This window comes from Melanotaenia boesemani, chromosome 3 (assembly GCF_017639745.1).
Source record: "Melanotaenia boesemani isolate fMelBoe1 chromosome 3, fMelBoe1.pri, whole genome shotgun sequence".
Taxonomy (NCBI): Eukaryota; Metazoa; Chordata; class Actinopteri; order Atheriniformes; family Melanotaeniidae; genus Melanotaenia; species Melanotaenia boesemani.
The window spans coordinates 34,168,984-34,188,527 of NC_055684.1; the positions used below are offsets into that span (position 1 = coordinate 34,168,984).

The 19,544-nt window shown below is 40.2% G+C and overlaps 1 protein-coding gene across 2 annotated transcripts in view; it reads left to right on the forward strand.

The window, feature by feature from the left end:
- The first annotated feature begins 188 nt into the window (after nucleotides 1-188).
- The window catches only part of LOC121637374 (MICOS complex subunit mic25a-like), a 59,574-nt gene continuing 40,218 nt past the window's right edge, over nucleotides 189-19,544 (forward strand). For both annotated transcript variants that reach the window (XM_041981497.1, XM_041981498.1), the window contains exons 1-4: nucleotides 189-428; nucleotides 977-1,073; nucleotides 1,512-1,566; nucleotides 2,347-2,503. In XM_041981497.1, the coding sequence (XP_041837431.1) occupies nucleotides 345-428; nucleotides 977-1,073; nucleotides 1,512-1,566; nucleotides 2,347-2,503 (393 nt within the window). In that variant the 5' untranslated portion in view covers nucleotides 189-344. The remainder of the gene's footprint in view (nucleotides 429-976; nucleotides 1,074-1,511; nucleotides 1,567-2,346; nucleotides 2,504-19,544) is intronic.

Genomic DNA, 19,544 nt, shown 5'->3' on the forward strand with positions numbered 1-19,544 from the left:
CATTTTTTCTCGGCGCCTTCATGCCTGCACATGTAATGCTTTGGTATAAAATCCCATACAAGCTCACCCTTCACGTTTGACCGATAAGAGTTGAACTACAACTCCCATAAACACTTCCTGCACTTATGCTAAAAAACGCCAATTCATTGGATTAGAAAAATCTCACCTAACCAATGAGCTTTGGGGATACTACAATGCAGGAATGACCTTTATTGGAGTATTTTGACCACCGGTCGCTGTGGCGGCGACTCCGACTATCGTTTCATTTATGTCTGCCTGTCACAGCTGTCTACTCGACTGTTAGTATTTGCTCTTATCTCCTGGGGAACTGGCAGCTGGTCATAATGGGAGGTAATGGAAGTACGGCGAGGAATGTGTCATTCGGACTGAACGAAGACGAGAAGGTCACAGTAATTGAGGGAGTGAAGGTATAACATAACGCTTTAGCTGTTAAAACGGTGTTCTTAGCATTAAATACTAATAACATTACTGAAATATAAGGGTGGGATTCGGTGTAAGGTGCGCAGAAAGCCTGACAGGTCCCATGTCCTCACATGAACCCTAGTCATGCCCCTTCTTTCCAGTCTGCCAAGTTACCTTTACCCGCGTTTTAAAAGTGAAAATGTAGTATTTATACAAGTTCATATAAATACGACCAGAGATGTGGCTAGCTAGCGAATCAAACAGTTACAGTCCAACGTCCATGTTAGCTACTATGCTATATCAGCAATACACAGTATAACGGCACTTGCTTAATGTGAAGAATGTGTATTTAGTTGCACAAAAAGGAAATAAATCAATAAAGTATTTGCCCAACTATTGAAAGAGCTACGCTCAGCTTTAGAGCAGTGACTTGCTCAATGAAAGTACAGTGTAAGGTGGTATGGACTAAACCTGTATAATGTTGTTTTCTAAGTAATGATCTCATATGTATTCACGTCAAAGTGCACGTGCTTATGGCCACTTTCTTGTCCAGCTGTCAGGGGATGTGTTGCGACGGATGAAGGAGTCTCAGGGGTCTGATGGCACCAAGTCATCAGGTCCTCCACCTGACAGTCACAAGCCACCACCAAGTATGTCCAGATATAAAACATTTGCTTTCCTTATCTAACAGGCTTCCCATTGCAATAGGGACCCCTTGTATGCCATTTACAGAACCAGTACAAAAAGTTTGGATACACAAACTTATTAAATATCAAGGATGTGTGTCCAAACTTTTGACTCTTACTGTATGTGTGCATATTTTGTTTATATATTATCTACGAATCTATTAACTGCATCACAATGTTCCTAACATAACTTTAATTATATATCTTTATGTATATAAATACATGTCATTTAAATTTCATATAGCTTATATTTCATACCTGATTCAGCATTAGGGACAATGATGGAAATGGGGGCTTTTGTTTTAATCAGTTTTAAAATAAATTTGTCAGACAGATGCTCCTCTAAAACCTATACTGATTTTAAACTGTAATATTCTTGATATTTGATGCTTTTATATTCAGGTGCAAAGCCAGCAGAACCCTCTGCCACAGAGATAAAGGAAGAAATGCGCAAAAAGTAGGTGTTCATAGTTTTTCATTTTTTTTTATGTAGATGCTATTAGTGAAGATTACAGAAGCCCTGAGAGAAAAATTTGGAAAAACACATCTGATGCATCAACCTTTGCTTATCTAGACTTAAACGTATTATTGAACATTAATATCTAAAGAAATGATAACTGCACCTGCTTTAAAGATGGTAAAGAGTGCAGAAAAATCCATTTTTTTTCCTAGAATGAAAATGAGCACATTGTGTTGACACAGTCAGCTTCCTTCAAGTGCAGGCAGCATATATATAAATTAGCACACATGGTATGCTAGCATGTACATGGTGGGCGACCTGTCAGCACTGCCTCTGCTGGTTTACTCTGTCAGTATAGCTGGCGTGCTGCTATGTTGTTGGAATGCTAATGCTCTATCATGATCTACTATTGAGTAACATGCTGGAAAGTCCAAAGGTTCTCACCAGCTCTCACGGTTGTGTTGCTTACTGCACTTGGAAATAATGTGCTGCAAGGCAAAATATATCAATATAATGTATTCAACTTATATATCATAATTCACATACAGTTCTGTTTACCCCTCTTATCAACAACACAACATAAAAGAAAATCCATAACATTCTGTGCATAAAGACAGTACCTTCCACAACATGCTAGATTTAGCACAAATTTACTGAAATCAATGTCTCTCTGAACCTGATGGTTAACTCAGGCGTGTGAGCAACTTGAGTGTTAAGCAGACTTTCACTGGATGAATAGTGTTCAAAGTTAACAGATTTTGTCTTCCATTGCTGTAGTTTTGAGCGGCAGCAGGCTCTGGTCCAGGAGCAGTTGGCCAAACTGGCTCAGAGGGAGAAAGAGACTGCAGCAATCACAGGCCTGGACGATCTGACCTCTGCTGTCATCATGGAGAAAGGAAAGGCCCGTGCAGAGCAGGAAAAGGCCAAAATACTTGTAAGTGATGCAGTCTGGGTCTCTATCAAGAATGTATATCCATATAAGAACTGACTGTTAAACTTAATTAAAAACTTTAAAAAATAGTGTAAAAAAATGTCCTAAAAATCTGAACCGTTTTCACACGTCTGAAAATTAGGTTCAGACATTCTCAAAATTTTTGCTTTTAAATGGTAAATGAACTGTACTTTTCTAGTCACATGTTGACCACTCAAAGTGCTTTTACACTGCATGTCAAATTCACCCATTCACACACACACACACACACACACACACACACACACACACACACACACACACACTATAACGCAACACTTCTATTGCTTTCTACTATTACTCACATTCATACCTTGATAGACACATCGGGAGGCAACGTGGGGTTTGGTGTCTTGCCCAAAGACACTTCTGCATGTTGTCAGGGGAAGCCTGGAATCGATCCATCTGGTTTGCAGATGACTGCTCTTCCTCCCACAGCCGCCCTGTTACACTTAACTTCACAGCAGTAGATGGGTTTTCACCGTAGGAAATAACTCAGAAGGATTGTTTTGGTAGAATCTCAGGAGGCAGGACACATTGTAAAAACAACTCTGTTAAAATAGCAGCGTTTTGTTTACGGTGTGTTGAGCCCGTTTACATGCACACCAAAAATCTGATCATTACCTGATTTCTGGAGTTCTCGGATAAATCAAGTGGTCATGTGAACAGCTAAATCCGATATCCTTTATCAATTATGATTATGAGAATTTTAATTTACAAAGATAGATTTCTCTCCAATACTTTGATGTCTTTGTGCATGTAGATCTGTATATCTGATTTATTTAGTCTTTTTACATCTGCACATAATCCAAAGAGCTGCGTCACTTCCATCCAAAATCACTGTTTCTTGTCAAGATAATGCCAAATTTGGATTTTTAAGAAAGCACTTGACTTTGTTTATGGACACCTGTGTCATGATCTGTGTGGATTTAGGTGGGCTTTGTCATTTTTTAACTCCGTCCTGTTTACTGTTTTATTTTGTAGTTGTTTTCCTGTGTGTGTTGTGTGATTTACTTCCTGTTCCCGGCTTCCAACCATTGTCATACCTGCTTCTCATTTAGTAATTATCCCCTCTGTATACAGGTAAAACTCAAAAAATTTTAACATATTGCACAAAATTTATTTAATTAATTCAATTTAAAAGGGGGAACTAATATATTATGTAGACTCGTAACATGCAAAGTGAGATATTTCAAGCATTTATTCATTATAATTCTGTTGATTAATGTCTTACAGCTTATCAAAACCCAAAAATGTTAAAATCTCAGAAAATTAGAATAGAACATGAAATCACTGAAAAAAAAAAGACTTGGCTTGAGCCTCTTTTGAATGAATTAGTGCCTCAATGCTGCGTGGCATGGATGTTATCAGCCTGTCGTGGATTGTGTGCCTCTCCATTCTTCCTCCAGACTCAGGGACCGTGATTTCTAAATGAGATGCAGAATTTGCCTCATCAGAAAAGAGCACTGTGGACCACTGCTCAGCAGACCAGTTCATTTATTCTTTAGCCCAGACAAGATGCTTCTCATGTTGTTTTATTCTGGAGCGGCTTGACAAGAGGAATACGACATTTGAAGCCCATGTCCAGGATCCGTCTGTGTGTGGTGGCTCTGGAAGCACCAACTCCAGCCTCGGTCCACTCCTTGTGAAGCTCCCCCACATTTTTGAATGGCCTTTTACTGATGATCTTCTTGAGCCTGCTGTCATCCCTGCCGGTTGTGCACCTTTTTCTTCCACATTTTTCCCTTTAACTCAACTTTTTATTGATTTGCTTTGATACAGCATTTTGAGAGCATCTAACATCTTTTGGAAACACCTGTGAAGATTTTCCCTCCTTGTGGTGGGAGTCAGTGATGGTTTTCTGTACAACTGTCAAGTCAGCAACTTCCCCATGATTGTGAATTCTACTGAAAGAGACTGAGAGACAATTTAAATGCTTAGAAGTCCTTTTCTGGTGTTTTGGATTAATTAGGTTATTAGACTGTGGCACTTAGAGGCTATAACAGTGAACCTTTTCACACTATTCTAATTTTCTGAGATTTTGAATTGTGGGTTTTCATAAGCTATAAGCCATATTCATCAAGCTTATAACAAATAAATGCTTGAAATATCTCATTTTGCATGTTATGAGTCTACATAACAGTTCATTTTTAAGTTGTATTATTGAAATAAATTTAATTGTGATATTCTAATTTTCTAAGTTTCACCTGTACGTGCTCCAGGTTTTCCTGTATTCATTGTCAGATCATCGTTGTTTTTCCCCAGGGTTGTTATTGTTTTGTTTTCTTCAGTTCGGTTTGTTTCTTTGTTTGTGTTTCCAGTAACCTGCTTTAACTTTGGGGCCGTCACCACAATGTTGAATTGCAGTAACAAGGCTTAAGTATTTTAGCAATCCACCCTTTCATCCCCACAAAACCAGGGATTAGCCTCCATGAAACCAGGAACCAAGGTGGATAGGTTTGAGGCCTCTACCATCTGTGGCACTGTGAGGACAGCGTAACTGCACCACTAGAGGATAAGACGTCAGTGTGATGAATGCACACCAAACACAACCGTGACCAACTGTGTTGTGGTGCTGCTCCAGACGGCAGCTTGTGTACAGCTTTAGCACCAAAATGCACTGTTTTTACAACACAGTAATGCACTACTGTACCATCAACAGCAGGAGCAAGCAGATATGTTATTATCTGCTCATGTGCTACGTCTTGTTCTAGCTCTGGAGTGTTACTCTTTAATCATCAAAGCGCCCCCCCACAGCCTTGTAGTATGTACTACAGCGGTTTCGTGGGGATGTTGAAGCCTTTCTACTAGTTTTCGCCACAGTTTTCACACCTGAACCTGGCTTTAGTGTCATGTGGACATAGCCTAAGTTTTTTGTTTTCTCATCATTAAACAACTGACACCTTCATCCGCCTTCTTCAAACCTCACCATGACAACCTGATTATAAAAATTCTAAATTTACAGCTGGAAACTATCAAAAACGTAATAAATAAGCAGGCTAAAGTTTTTTTTTTTGGTGGATCGTGCTCACAGCTGTGACAAGGCACCAATATGCCTAAAATCAGCTTCTATCACTGAGACAATGCCAAATCTGGATTTTTATTATGGCATGAGTAATGAACTAAACACCATTTCTCTGCCAAAGAAGACCATTTTCAGCACATTTCTTTGTACATTTCATCGTAAGTGTTGGGGTGGATGTAAATCAGGGGTGGCCAACGTCGGTCCTCGAGAGCCACAATCCTGCAGGTTTTCCATGCATCCCTGCACTGACACGTCTGTCAGAAGTACAAGCAGATGTGTCAGATCAGATTATTACAATTATCTGATTACTCTCAGATATCTGATTTTGATGGTCATGTAAATGGACTCATTGATGGATTTGTCTCCTATCCATGTTTTTCTATCGATTATCATGCATAGATATTTTGAAGAACCTGAAATAACATTACTTGCTAATGCTTACTTAGGTTCTCTCTGTGAGTTAACAAGCGAGAGTTGCCAGGGTAAACTCCACAACAAGTCCAAAGCTAACTGACACATTTTTCTCATGTATAGACTCCAGAGAGTTGAACGTGGAAGATTTTATGACCCCTTTATGTTTGCTTGTTGAGATCTTATGTAGAAATATGGGAATAACTTCATATTAATATTGAACAGACATTTCAGATGTCATCACTAATTGTGGAGTTTAAACCATGCTAACCATGGATGGGTTATTGCTTTTGTTTATAATACTTGAATTCTTGAGCAATGGCGTCTTACCACTCTTTAATCACAACTTCTACCCTCTATGTTTTTCACATTCTATGCTAAAATTGAACATGGAACATATCGTAGCGTCTTATTTCATAGTCTTCCCGATTGATTTGTCCTGCAGGGTTATTTTTTTAGTGTTCCAGCTTGCTGTGATGAAAACTGAATAAAGCTGCTGGCCTCACTTACCCCGAAATGGGTTCAGAATGTTTAATAATGTCGCAACACGACGAGAAACTCAGCTCTCTCCCTTTAAAAGCCTTGTTTTCTGCTTTTTCTGTCATTACAAGTCAATACAGCCTGTCAGTGTGTGTATGCACTGTGTGTGTAGAAGTGGACAGACACTGATGGTGTCGTCTGGCTGTGGCTGTACTGAGGAAAAAGTGTTAAAGCATCTCAGTCAGTGATGATGGGTGTGCTTGACAGGTTCAAGCAGCAGTAGTTTGAGGTGTGTATGTGTGCACACAATTAAAAGGAAGCTTTTGAGCTCTGGTGAAAGAATTGTGGGGTTGGAGAAGGGTTTTCCTGCTTTAAAGTGATAATCAATGAGAAATAGATGGCCGTATAGTGTGTAAAAGGTCTAGAGAGCATAATGGCTTTAAATGTTTATGTGACCACCCCATTCTCTCCTTTTCTTCTTTCTCACTTGTCCTCCATGTTTCTCACCTCCTAATCTCACTGTTTCTGCTCAACTGTCTAACACGTTTATTTTTGTTCAGTTTGATTCTTGCCTTGGCTCATTTTTAACTCCTGCTCATCAAACCAAAAACAAAGGAGCTGAATGCTGCATAATTCAATTCTTGGATCAAAAATGAAGGTGTCTCTGCTTTCGTAGTAAAAGCATCAGCTTTTGAAGCGATTCTGAAAAGTCGTGAGTTTGATTTAAAAGCTCTCTGAGTTACTCATTTATCTGCTTAGCAGGTGGGCTTCATTCTGTTTTTTTGCATTTTCCAGTGACCTTGCATTCACTAGCAACAACGCAGCTGGAGGCTCAAAGAAACACACTTCTCCACCCTCTGCTTCTCTTATCCTCCACAAACACTTCACTTTGAGTAGGTTGGAAGCTGCCTTATTTCTCTGAGGAAAAGACAGACACACACCCACAAACATACGTTCACACACACAACTGTGACGCCAACACATTTTCACAAACACGGGTGAAGCAACCCCAACCCCAGCCTGTTTCATCACATGCACTCTTGGCTCCCCAGCATGCAGGCTTTGTGTCACTGTTGGGGTGAGGAAGAGGAGGTGAGGGAGGTGTGAAGGCTATACCTGTCGAGATGAGCTGCTCCCCATACTGCCTCGGGCTGCCTGTCACAAGCACTCACATTAGCCATTTACTCCTGCCTCAGCACAGACATCCTCTGCTGGGACTTAATGTGTGTGTGTGTGTGTGTGTGTGTGTGTGTGTGTGTGTGTGTGTGTGTGTGTGTGTGTGTGTGTGTGTGTGTGTGTGTGTGTGTGTGTCCGTTGTTGCATGCACATACCAGTGTGTCTAAACTGACTGTGGATTTTCATCTGAGGAATTTTTATATGTTGTGGGTAGAGGTTCATACACGGGTCACTCAGTACTCCCCTCTCAGGTTTTCTGTGATGTTTTATCTTCTTTTCATAAAAAATAAAAAAAAAGTGCACTTGTGCAGCACCTGACTGTCGTAATAGATTATTTTCTTTTGTGTCTCTACTCAACTAAACCTACCACTGAGTGCTAAATGTATATATTCTCTCAGATTTGTTGTTTAGAGAAAGTTAGTTTATTCTGATATTACACCGTTATTGGCAAGGATGGACAGGTATGTCCGTGTGAAGTGCTCCAAATGATCATTTAATCCTTTAGTAGCTGAATTCACCATAGCTGCTTGTAAGTGTTAACCTGCCAATGTTGATGGAAAAGTAGAAGTTTCACTCCCGGAAAAAAGGGAGCAAATCATCAGCAGTTGTTTTACCTCAATTCTTATATCTATGAAGCCCAGCTGGTATCAAGGTGAAAGTGTATGCAAATTCACAATGCCATCCTTTCTTCTTATGAGACTATATTTAACAATTACACCTTGAGTGAACATGTGGAAGAGATGCAAAGTTACATTAACACCTCCTCTTATCATCTCCTGCACCTCCTGTGTTTGTTTTTGCCTCCTGTCTTCTCTCTCCACCTTGAAGGTGTCATCCCTGCTGCAAGTAAAACGCAATTAGTATGCACAGGTATTCAGAGCCGAACAGCTCACACACGAAGACAAAAACAAGTAACTGCTTTTGAAAAGCAAAACAAGAAAAAGCTATTAAATTTGAGGAACATGCTAGGTGGATGCAAAGGACAGACTGTGTGGATTATGGGTGAATATTTATATATTAGAGCTTTTTTTTATCTGCTACAGTATCTCCAATGCAAACTACAGTGATAAGCAAAAACATCACTGAGCGCAATTTTTATTCAAAACTGTTCAGCAGAATTGAATAACTCCATGTGCATGCATGGATTTAAATATTAGAAAGATACATACATATGAAAATATCAGTAAATAAATCAATTACAGCAGGACATATTACCATAGTAACAGCTAGTGTTTTCATCTTAGGCAATGAGGTATTTATACAGCTGATTTTACTGTTGTCAGTGGTAGAAATGTTAACATCCCCTTTTCATAGCTTGTTATTAAAGTATTGTAACTTGTATTACATACATAAGTGGATAATTTGAATTCTAGTCTTCGTCCACAAGTATATTAACCTGGTGGCTTTTTTTTTTATGTCAGTTTCTTTTAGGAAACTGGGTTACAGAGTACTGTTGCCTCACAGCAAGAAAGCTGCTGGGTCAAATCTTGGCTAGAGTTTGCATGGTCTGCTTATGTGTACGTGTGTTTTCTCCAAGTACTTCAGCTTCTTCTCTCAATACAAAACACCCACACTTGGATAACTGGTGATTCTAAATTGACAATAGCAGTGTGAGTATGCATGGTTGCTTGTATTGATTGTCTCTTGAGTCCACCCTGTGATGGACTGGTGACCCAGCCCTCCTCTCTCCTGATGGCAGCTGGGATAGGCTCCAGCCCCACCATCGACCCTAGATGGGACAAAGTGGGCTTAGAAATTGGATGAATGGAAAATGGGCTGTAACTCCTGTGACTCAGTGCCTTCATACTCGTCCTTTATGTGATCAAACCCAGGAGGAACATTTCCTCAGCTCCCACAAATTCAGAATTAAAGCTGCAAGTTTTCTGCCAGTAAAATCAAATCAAAGCCACTGTCAGGTCTGCCAAGATCAAATTTTTAAACTATGTAAATGAGGCAAAATGGTTAAACACCTAAGTTTTGATGGATGCTATACAACAGTAGACAGTTATATCTTTTGCAAAAAGAAACAGGTAGAATAATCATTTTTAAAATTAGAAAGAATTTTGTTGTTTGTGCAGTTTGAACTGAACAGTGTGATGCAACATAGAGCACCCTTTTGGTCACTCCTTATGTCCCTGTTCTCTCACACCTCCTCCTTCCTCTTACACCCTTGCCAGATTGTTTAGCGCATATTTTAACAGCAAATCATGTAGTTCTGTTATGTCAACTGTGTTGCGTTGCATCCCTTTGAGACTGTGTTTAGAAATAAAAGGTTTGAAGTAGATCTTTTTATCTTTTGTGTTTTACTTACGCTCCTATGTGTTTTCAGTCTCACCTTATTACTGCTTACCATATTTTATTTTAAAATCTATTGCCAATTGTTGTATAGTTTAGTTGCTGGATTATGTATGGCGTGTTATCATGCAATGCATAAAATAGGTGTGTTGTAGTGAAGAGTCACTAGATGGCATTGTTGAAGCATGTTTAGTTTGCAGTGGGATTAAAAGCAAGATAAATGCATGCTCTCCGGTGCAACATGTGCTGCTGGGCAACATGTTCTTCTAGAATTCCTTCCTTCTCCTCTGTCTCTCATCTTTTTATCTGTCCATAGTGTGTGTTTGTGTGTGTGTGTTTGCACGCGTGTGTGAGTGATGACTCACAGGGAAGCATCTGACACTGTCCAAAAGAGTGATGATGAAAACCAGGGTGAAAAGCCCCACATTCATTAAAGTCAGACCTGAGATGACAAACACTCAGACCACAGCAGTTGATGCCACACATGGTAACAGCATTGCCCAGCTGCTGTGTAGAATCACTTGGAAATGTCACTTGACAAGAGTGTAAATGTTGCGTGTTGCAGTGAATATGCAGCTTCCAGTCACAAGATGTTCCTGCTACCCAGAAGACCCCCTGCTGTCGGAGTCTAATTGACATTTGTCTGATTTGCGTGTTCTTGCTTCAGCACATTTATGAACTTAAATTGATTTTTTTTCAACCATTGTGTTTTAATTGAATTTCCTTTATCTCCATGATTACAAACATTGTTGGCACCCCTTCTATTATTAATTAACATATTAATTTATTTACTAACCCATCCCTTTCTGCTAAATCAGCTTATGGTAGCATTATTTTTTCAATTGCTACCACTTTAGCTGACTTACGTGAACAGATTAGATATGTTGGTCCACCTGTAATCTTGTGATGGACTTCTTTTTTGAACCAGAGTGACCATGCATATTAAAGATAATCCTAGATCCCTTGGTTTTAGCAGACATTTACACACAATTGCTCAGGAGATTACTTGGAAATGCAAATGTGATTGGAGTGGGATGAGAGAATGAATGAGAAAGGAGAAAATGGATAAATAAAAAAAATATTCTAAAAATAAATTAGGGGGGTTGTTGACATTGACAGTCTGAACATAAATCTTCATCATAGTGAGGAGCATTAAGTCTCTTTGTTTGACATCTTATGTAGGAACACACAACGGCACACAAAGATATGAAGTATGAATTTCTTTTTCATAAAAACAGACTAAACCATGCAGCAGTGATTCAGACACACATATTAATGTATGTGTGTACCACATGTTATCAGCCAGTGTTATCACAGATTTGACATCTTTTCTGCATGTTAAAGCAGCTAAGCCCTTTGTGCATGCTCTTTCACACACTTACAAAGCTCCCCCATCGTCTTGAGCAATGGTAATTGCTGACGAGTAGAGCGTTCACCGAATGGGGAGATTTTGATCGGTGCATAGCAGCAAGAGAGAGCTGAGCACAAATCCTGTCAGTTCAAAGGACAAATGTGTGGGAGCAAAATACCTCTCTCCTTGGAGAGCAGTTGTGATGTAATGAGACAGCTGGACAAGACTTATTATCCAAAGGAAAAGTAATCTTACTAAGACAATGGTTCTTATAAAGGAGCATAATTAGTCACGTGTGAACAATCAAACTGTGGGTAAAGGTTTTTCATATCAGTAATAGAGTCTGTTGCATTTGTCAGTCACAATTTAAGGCAGGTTATGTCTCTTTGTTTGGTTTTCTATTATTTTATTATAAGATTTATTTAACTTTTTATTTAAAATACAAAAAAAAAAAAGTTTTAAATTGTCATTGTTTCCCCATACACTATACATTGCTATATTCATCTCACATTTTGTACTGACATACAGCAGTGTGTTTACAAAAATGTCAAACTGCATCTTTATAAGAATCAAAATAATCTCTAATTGTGGACTCTTGTTTTTTGTTTCTCTTATTCAAATTACAGCTTTGTTTCAGTATCCTTTTGTCGCTATCTCCCTGGTAGCGTCTTTTGTTCTCCTGAAAATCCTTGGCTTTTAGGCAGAAGAGGTGGTTAATGCGACCGCGAGTTACCACACACTCAGCATGGGGTTGGACTGGACCTATACTACCGAACTGGATTGAATCCGTCTTACTGGACTGGACCGGACCTGTGCTAGTTTCAGTTTTTGTGGCTGAGTGCTCTAACAACTAGCCCAGGGCTAACCAGGCTAGCGCTAGTCCCTACGTGCCCAGCATGTTGTTTGGATTTACCACTCCGCAAATCTGGAGTCTTTGGAACTGCATCATCCCAACGCGTATATCAGTTTTTAAAGAACCTAGTTTGTTTCTTTGTCCACGGCACATCCACAGAGCCTCCCAGAGAAAGCTTACTTGGTACCAGTCAAATCCTGCCACAGTTCCCATCATTTACTTTGCTGAACGTTCTTTCACACCTGTGACGCTTCATCAGAGCGCTACCGTACATCGCACTTGTCAGAGTATTCCACCTCTTGAAGAGACATGCCCCTCCCCAACAGCTGAAGCTAATGAAACTTGGCTCATTAAATACTCAGACCCTCCGAACAAAACCCTTATTCTGAATAATTTTATGTGTTTAAAAAAATAGACATTTTTTGTGCCACTGAAACCTGGCACTGCAGTGGTGACTTCCTCACCCTCAACAAAGCCACACCTCCAGGCGATACATTCTTGGAAAAAGCCTGCTCATTTGTACGTGGTGAGGGGCTAGCTATTTTCTATAAGGATACTTGCAATCTGGTGGGGCTGCAGGTTCCTTACTCTCCATCATTTGAGTGCCTTGCTGCCTGATACCAAACCCCAGTATCTCTCTTAATCATCTCTATTTACAGCCCCCCCTCCAAAGGAAAGTCAACTTTTATATCTGATTTCTGCAGCCTCCTCTCCTGTCCCCTACCTTATCTAAACTCGTGGTCCTGGGTGATTTTAACATCCACATTGATGCACTAAAATCCACCTTGGATGCCAACTTCCTAAACCTTCTCGACTGCCTCCCCCTCACCCAGCATGCAAATGGATCCACACATAAGCATGGACCCACCCTTGATTTTGCCACCAGTGGGGATGTTCCTGTTGCAAACATCCAAATTCTTGAGTTCTGCATTTCCGACCACCAGGTGGTACTGTTTGACATCATAAACCCATCATCAGCTGACAGAACCAAGCGCTCCATAACCTTCCATAAGATCAAGTGTGACATGCTCTCATCAACCCTTTCTTCTACTCATTCTGAAGTGGATGCTGCACTCCCACTGGAAGAACATGCCCATCACTACAACAGCATTCTGCAGGCCAGTCTGTATAAGTTTGCCCCCCCAAATGACCCGACTGGTGTCATTCCTCTGCTCTGCCCAATGGTACATTACCAAACCCAGATGACTAAAAACTGAGGACTGAACGCAGGTTCAGAAAGACTGGTCTAACTGTCCACCAGCTAATTATTAGCACTGAAAGCTGCTAGGGCCTCCTACTACACTGCTCTTATCGAGTCTGGCCACTCACAACCAAAGATTTTGTTTTCAGCCATCAATGAGATGCTCAAACCCAGAGTGTCCTCTACTACTGACCCCTCAACTGATGATTGCAACTGCTTCATGGACTTTTTCAAAAACAAGGTTTACACAGTCAGACAAAGATTAGTCTTAACCAAATTGGACTTCATACCCAGCTGTTCTCCCTTTGCTGGTCCAACTCTTGAAATATTTGCTAAGGTTACTTAACCTGAACTTTCTTCCTCCCAACCTCACTCCTAAAGAGGTGTTTTCTAGCCACTGTCTCCTCCATGACCCGGATAATCAATTGCTCTCTATCCACTGGTGAAGCCCCATCCCTCTTTAAACTTTCAACTATCAAGTCTGTGCTACAAAAGCATAACTTGGACTCTGACATCCTCTCCATATACTTCCTGTCTCAAAACGGCCTTTTCTAGCAAAGATTTTGGCAAAGGTTATTGCCAACCAGCTTCATCAACACCTTAAGTTGCAACTTCTTTAGATGCTCCTACAGCACAAAGACTGCGCTAGTCAGGGTTCTAAATGTCCTGCTGATGGCTGCTGACTCTGGCTTCCCCAGCTCGACCTAAGTGTAGCCTTTGACAGCTCCTCCAAAAGGTAAGACTTACAGGGACGGCCTCTTTCTTCCACTCCTATCTCTTGGGGGGGTGGGGATTTTTTAAACTGGGAAATCTTACATCCTCCACCAGACTGGCTACCTTGATTGTGCCCCAGGAGTCGGTCCGGGCCCCCTGCTCTTTTTAATCTACATGCTCTCCCTCAGCAATATCCTCCAAAGTCAAGGCATCAGTTTTCATTCATATGCTGGTGATACTCAAATATACATTCAAAACCTCCCCTGGCACTCATCTGGCTCTCTCCTGGGCTTCTAGTTGCTTCAATAACATCTGTCACTGGATGTGCCAAAACTCTCTCCAGTTAAATGGCAGTAAGACTAAGGCCATCCTCATCTGCACCCCCACCAAGTTCAAACAAGCTGGGATCACCCACATCACTTCCGACAACCACTCCATCACTCTGTCCTCACTTGTCGCCAGCCTTGGTGTCAAGTTTGATTCAGCCCTCTCATTCACTGCCCACATTGAAACAATCTTCAAAACCTCGTTCTACCACCTAAAAAACATCTCCAAACTCAAGCCTTCTCTCTCCAAACCAGATGAAAGACTGGTCCACGCCTTCATCACATCTTGCTTCAACTACTGCAACTCTACAGGCAGAACTCCCCTCCAAGACCGTCCAGAGGCTACAGTATGTCCAGGATAGTGCTGCCCATGTCTTTCCGGAAACCCGGAAATCTCACCACAAAACTGCGGCCCTCGATTCCCTTCACTGGCTCCTGGGCAAACAGTGGATATCCTCTAAATCCCTCCTGCTGGTCTATAAAGCCATCAACCACACTGGCCCAACCTACCTCCAAGACCTTCTCTCCCTGCAATCCATATCTCAGTCACTCAGGTATGGGAGCCAGAGCCTTCTCACTGTCCTCCGCACCAAGCTGTCAACAATGGGTGACTGCCTTCTCCTCCCTGGGGCCTCGGCTGTGGAATCAGCTACCTGAATCAATCACAATGTCAGACTCCCTGGTGGCCTTCAAAATCAGCTTAAAGACCCACTTGTTCTGTGCTGCCTTTGACAAATAGTCCTATAGCCGACTTTTTGGCTCTTATGTTCTTAAATGTAAATTGATTCCCACTTTAAATATTATTATTATTATTATTATTATTATTATTATTATTATTATTATTATTATTATTATTATTATTATCTGCCTCTGTGACTGTTTTGGCAAAGCAGGCTGATGATGAAGTGTTAGTTCATTAAACCTCCCATGGTTATGTGATGAAATGTACATTTAATGAGCAAACAGCTAGACCAACCAATTCATGCATTTGGTATTTTTATTGCACCATGAGTGCCTGCTTATGTTTGTGTTCATATGTGTGTTCATTTTTTGTGGGTGCATGTGGATGCATATATCATGCACAGGTGTTAGTGTGATGATAAATAGTCACAGTTTTCCTGTTCTGTTGTTGGAGGCCATGCATTTAGTGTTTTCAAACAACTGTAACCAAAAAAAGGATCAAAATGAAAACGCTTGCATGTTCAGAGACACAACCATATATTTTTGGTGACTTTATGTGTTACAGGGGATGACAGGGTTATGGGGTGGCAGGTGATGGGGGTCTTTTTCCTTATGCCCATCAGGTCATTGGATTTGACTGTCATGCTTATGATGGCAGCTGCTGTGCAACCTTTCATCCATACATAGAAGCTATGTGTGATCAGCATGTGTGTGCTGACTTTCTGATATGGTTTATCATACAATTTCTATCGTGAAGGTATGTTGGGTTTTTTAGCTGGTTTTTATACATCACATGTCTTTCTTAAAAAACACCGAGATGTCTGCTTTCAAAAAGTACAATTTTTAATCATCACTTGCTACTACTGAGCTGCTTTCCACTGACATATTATAGCAATTTTACAGTGTAACACCTTAACACTGCAACATTATTATTTCCCCCCAGGTTGGAAAATCACTGATTAACAAGCACACATTATAACTCATGATTAATTTGTGTCACAACTGATCCAGAGTTGTTTGTTTTTACATCACAGTGCATCTTAGAATCAAGAAAATTCCACAATTTGTTTGATAAATTATGTCAAAAGAAGCTCCCGTGGTTTTAATATACAGTAGATATGTGCATCAGTAAGCAAAGGGTGCAAATGATTTGACATGTATTCATCTGTGCGGTGTCTCATTGAGACTGTCTTTTTGTCAGTATGTCTGTCAGATAGCGGGTAATGGTGCAAGTTGGCATTATGTGTTGGGGAAGCTCACATTCCCTGGAAATAAAGATTGATTACAGAAAGTCATTGAATGTTGTTGTGGCAGTTTATGCCAATGAAAGGAGATGAACAGTGAACCAAAAAGGTCAATAATATAAATGCAGTGAACACACAGTTTCCTTTCAATAAGGGAAAGAGACTAACAGCTTTATCCTGCTATAATTTAGGTTAATGAAAAGTTTCTCCATTTTTTGTGTGCATCAGAGCTAAAATATTACCAGAACCAGAACCTTCTTTATTTTGGAGTTATGCCTCACTGTGTATGTGTGCAGGAAACCATGTTGCTGTGCATCATTCAGTGTGCCTTTTGGAGAAAAATGTAAAAGAAACACCTATTTGACCAAATGAAAGGTAGTGTGAAAGCACTCAGCTGTACCAGTTGTATTTGTTATGAGCACACATGATTAATGTGTTTATCGTTCTTATTCCCATTGAGATGTGACAAGAGGAAACCTGTCAGTGAATTAGCTGTTTCTTTACTCTCTGTCTGCATTTGTGTTTTTCTCCCTTTTTCTCCACCTCTTTCTCCCTAATTAAAAAGCCAAATCAGGAGTTTAACTGCACACAGTGTTTGCCAGTGACATTCTCCAGACTAATCCTCATTTTAGCCCTCTTCCCTCATCCCCCTCTCTCTCCTCTCCTGACTCCAAGTATAAAACCACACCAAAATCTTTTCTCCCCAAACACAGATTTATTCAAATGTGCCATTTGCATAAGTTAGTATTTACATAATTGATTTCCAAGGCAGCGTTGCTCACCATGTGAGGTGGTGTTGGAGACCAAAAGGTCTCATCCTGTCGTGCACACACATATGCACACATACACACATGTGGTTTTGTTGAAGTGTCACGTTCTCCTTTTCCACAAACACACTGTGTCGCTGGATGCTTAAAATTTCAAGTCTAAATCAAGCATGAAGTGTTGCCAAGCTGGTGCATCTGGTGACCTGCGTGGTACATGCGGCAAACATAGTCAACTAAGCATACATAATCAAATACACTGAGACCCATGAAATTGGTGTGGTTATATAGAAGGACCGTTAATTTCTTTAGGCTGGTAAATCTTTTGGTCCATTTCACCTAAAAATTGAATTTGTAGATAGAGTAGGTTTTTTGTTCTAATGGTATTCATATATGAATTCGTGGCTTGACTCTAGCTCCAATTTAGTGTCACTAAATAAAGTCATTTACTTATACAGGACAAGTAAAAAGAAAAGAAAGAAAGTTATCGAAAGATTGTTTGAAAGCGGTAAAATGTGGTCCACCCCTACTGAATACCACAATTCACTGTAATTAAATGGACTTAGGTGAGCTATTGTTTGAATATGGTACACATTTCAGAGACTTGATTAATATATATATATATATATATATATAGATATTATTATTTTTTTTTTTTTTTTTTTTGGGCCAAGAATATAAAAACAGTGTGTTAGAGGATCAAACAATGGCTCCACTTTTGCAGCTGTATATCTGTCCAATTCTGAAGCATACTTGCTGCCTTCAGACCAAAGAAAGAGAAATAAGCCATATGCTCATTGTCCCGGGTCCACTATTAATCACTTGGTTTCTGTAGTTGTTTTAAAGACAAGTGGACAGTTCTGATGCTGTTGATACCTACAGTTTCATCTACCCACACACATTTTTTTGGAATATGGTAAAACTATTGGTCTCAACTTTTATTTATACTCTATAGACAACGTTAAACCAGTAGTCTTTAGCCTTATTTATGTTTCACAAGCTTTGACTGTTAACTTAGTAATACTTATATGCACAAGCTTAATGAATTAGAAAAATCCAGGAGAATGAGCCTTCATCTAATTGCCTTACTTTCCTGGCTGTGTTTTTGCTTGCACAGTTGATTTAGACTCTTAATTTTCACTGTGAGGCTGTGGACTGCTTGGTCATCAGGGAGCTCAGAGCCACAAAAACAGTGAGTGGATGCACCTGAAAAGCCATTGTCTGCTATGGCCCATGGACTGCACCAGACTGCCTGGGTGTGTGTTTATATCCGTCTGTATCACAACAACCCCTTCACCTCTCTTCTAAAGTCTTTCATCTATGGAAATAGGACCTCCACACTCCAGTGAGCACTCTATAGGGGTCCCCGTCTTCACACACATCCACACGGACACACTCAGACATATTTAGTTTCGGGCCAGCCGCTGAAGAGCAGGGAGGTATAACAGATGGTATCAACTATCTCCGTTACACAGATTACCCAAAACCACACATATGGATTCTGCAGGAACTGGCTTTGTGAGTTCACCTCATTTAACTGAATGGTGTTTTTATGAGGCATGGCAACATTAGAGCCACCTACTGCTCTAATCTGTCCCTCTCTGTTCTGTGTCTAATACCAGACTGGGAGCACTTGGTAGGAAAGGAAAGCCTGAATATGCCATCCCACATGTCTTTCTAAACATTGTATGATTTGGTGATATTCTAGCATATCTGGTTAAATAATTTTTTATGACTGCATTCAAGACTCAGAGTTACGCCAATGTGTAAACGATTATGTATAGACCATATGCAGCTATTGCTCAGTTGTAGTGGGGAACACCACTAAGAAGTGTTATAAAAAAGGCAATAAACATACAGTCCGTGTCTATACAGTAAAATCTTTTAAATTTTATTACTCAAGCAAATCTTTTGCAGTTTTTTTTTCTTTAAGGAAGGCAGTCTGTGGAATCAGAACAAACTGTTATTAAAGTCATAGTCATATGTCAACGCCCAAGGCTGCATCTTTTCATCTCATGAACACACTGTGAAGTCTTGCTAATGACGAAGGCCCACTGAAGAGATCAGTGAAAACATACTGTTGTTAAATCAGTAACCTCACTCAGCAGATGATTTGTTACACAGAACCATCTGAGAAGTTGCCCGTGGAAACCAGGCTTGTTTATGAGGAGCCTGGCCTGTGCAGAAACGATAACCAGTGATTAGATTTTTGTCCAACTTGATCCCCGCTTGTTCTGGCTTCATGCACACATGGACAGCAGAAGCCACACAAGATCAAAACGGCTGTGAGTTTCTGAGCCAGGCGCCACAGTTGTTCTTACTGTAACTGTTTGCACCGCTTCAGGGTATGATGGGAAATGTTAGGCTATCACTTGATCTAATAAGTGATTGATTTAGATGCTAAGAGAGCAATTTATCATTTTATTGGCATAAAAGAAAGGTTTTGATTTTTACTGTCTAATATGAAGGTTTGGCTTGTGAATC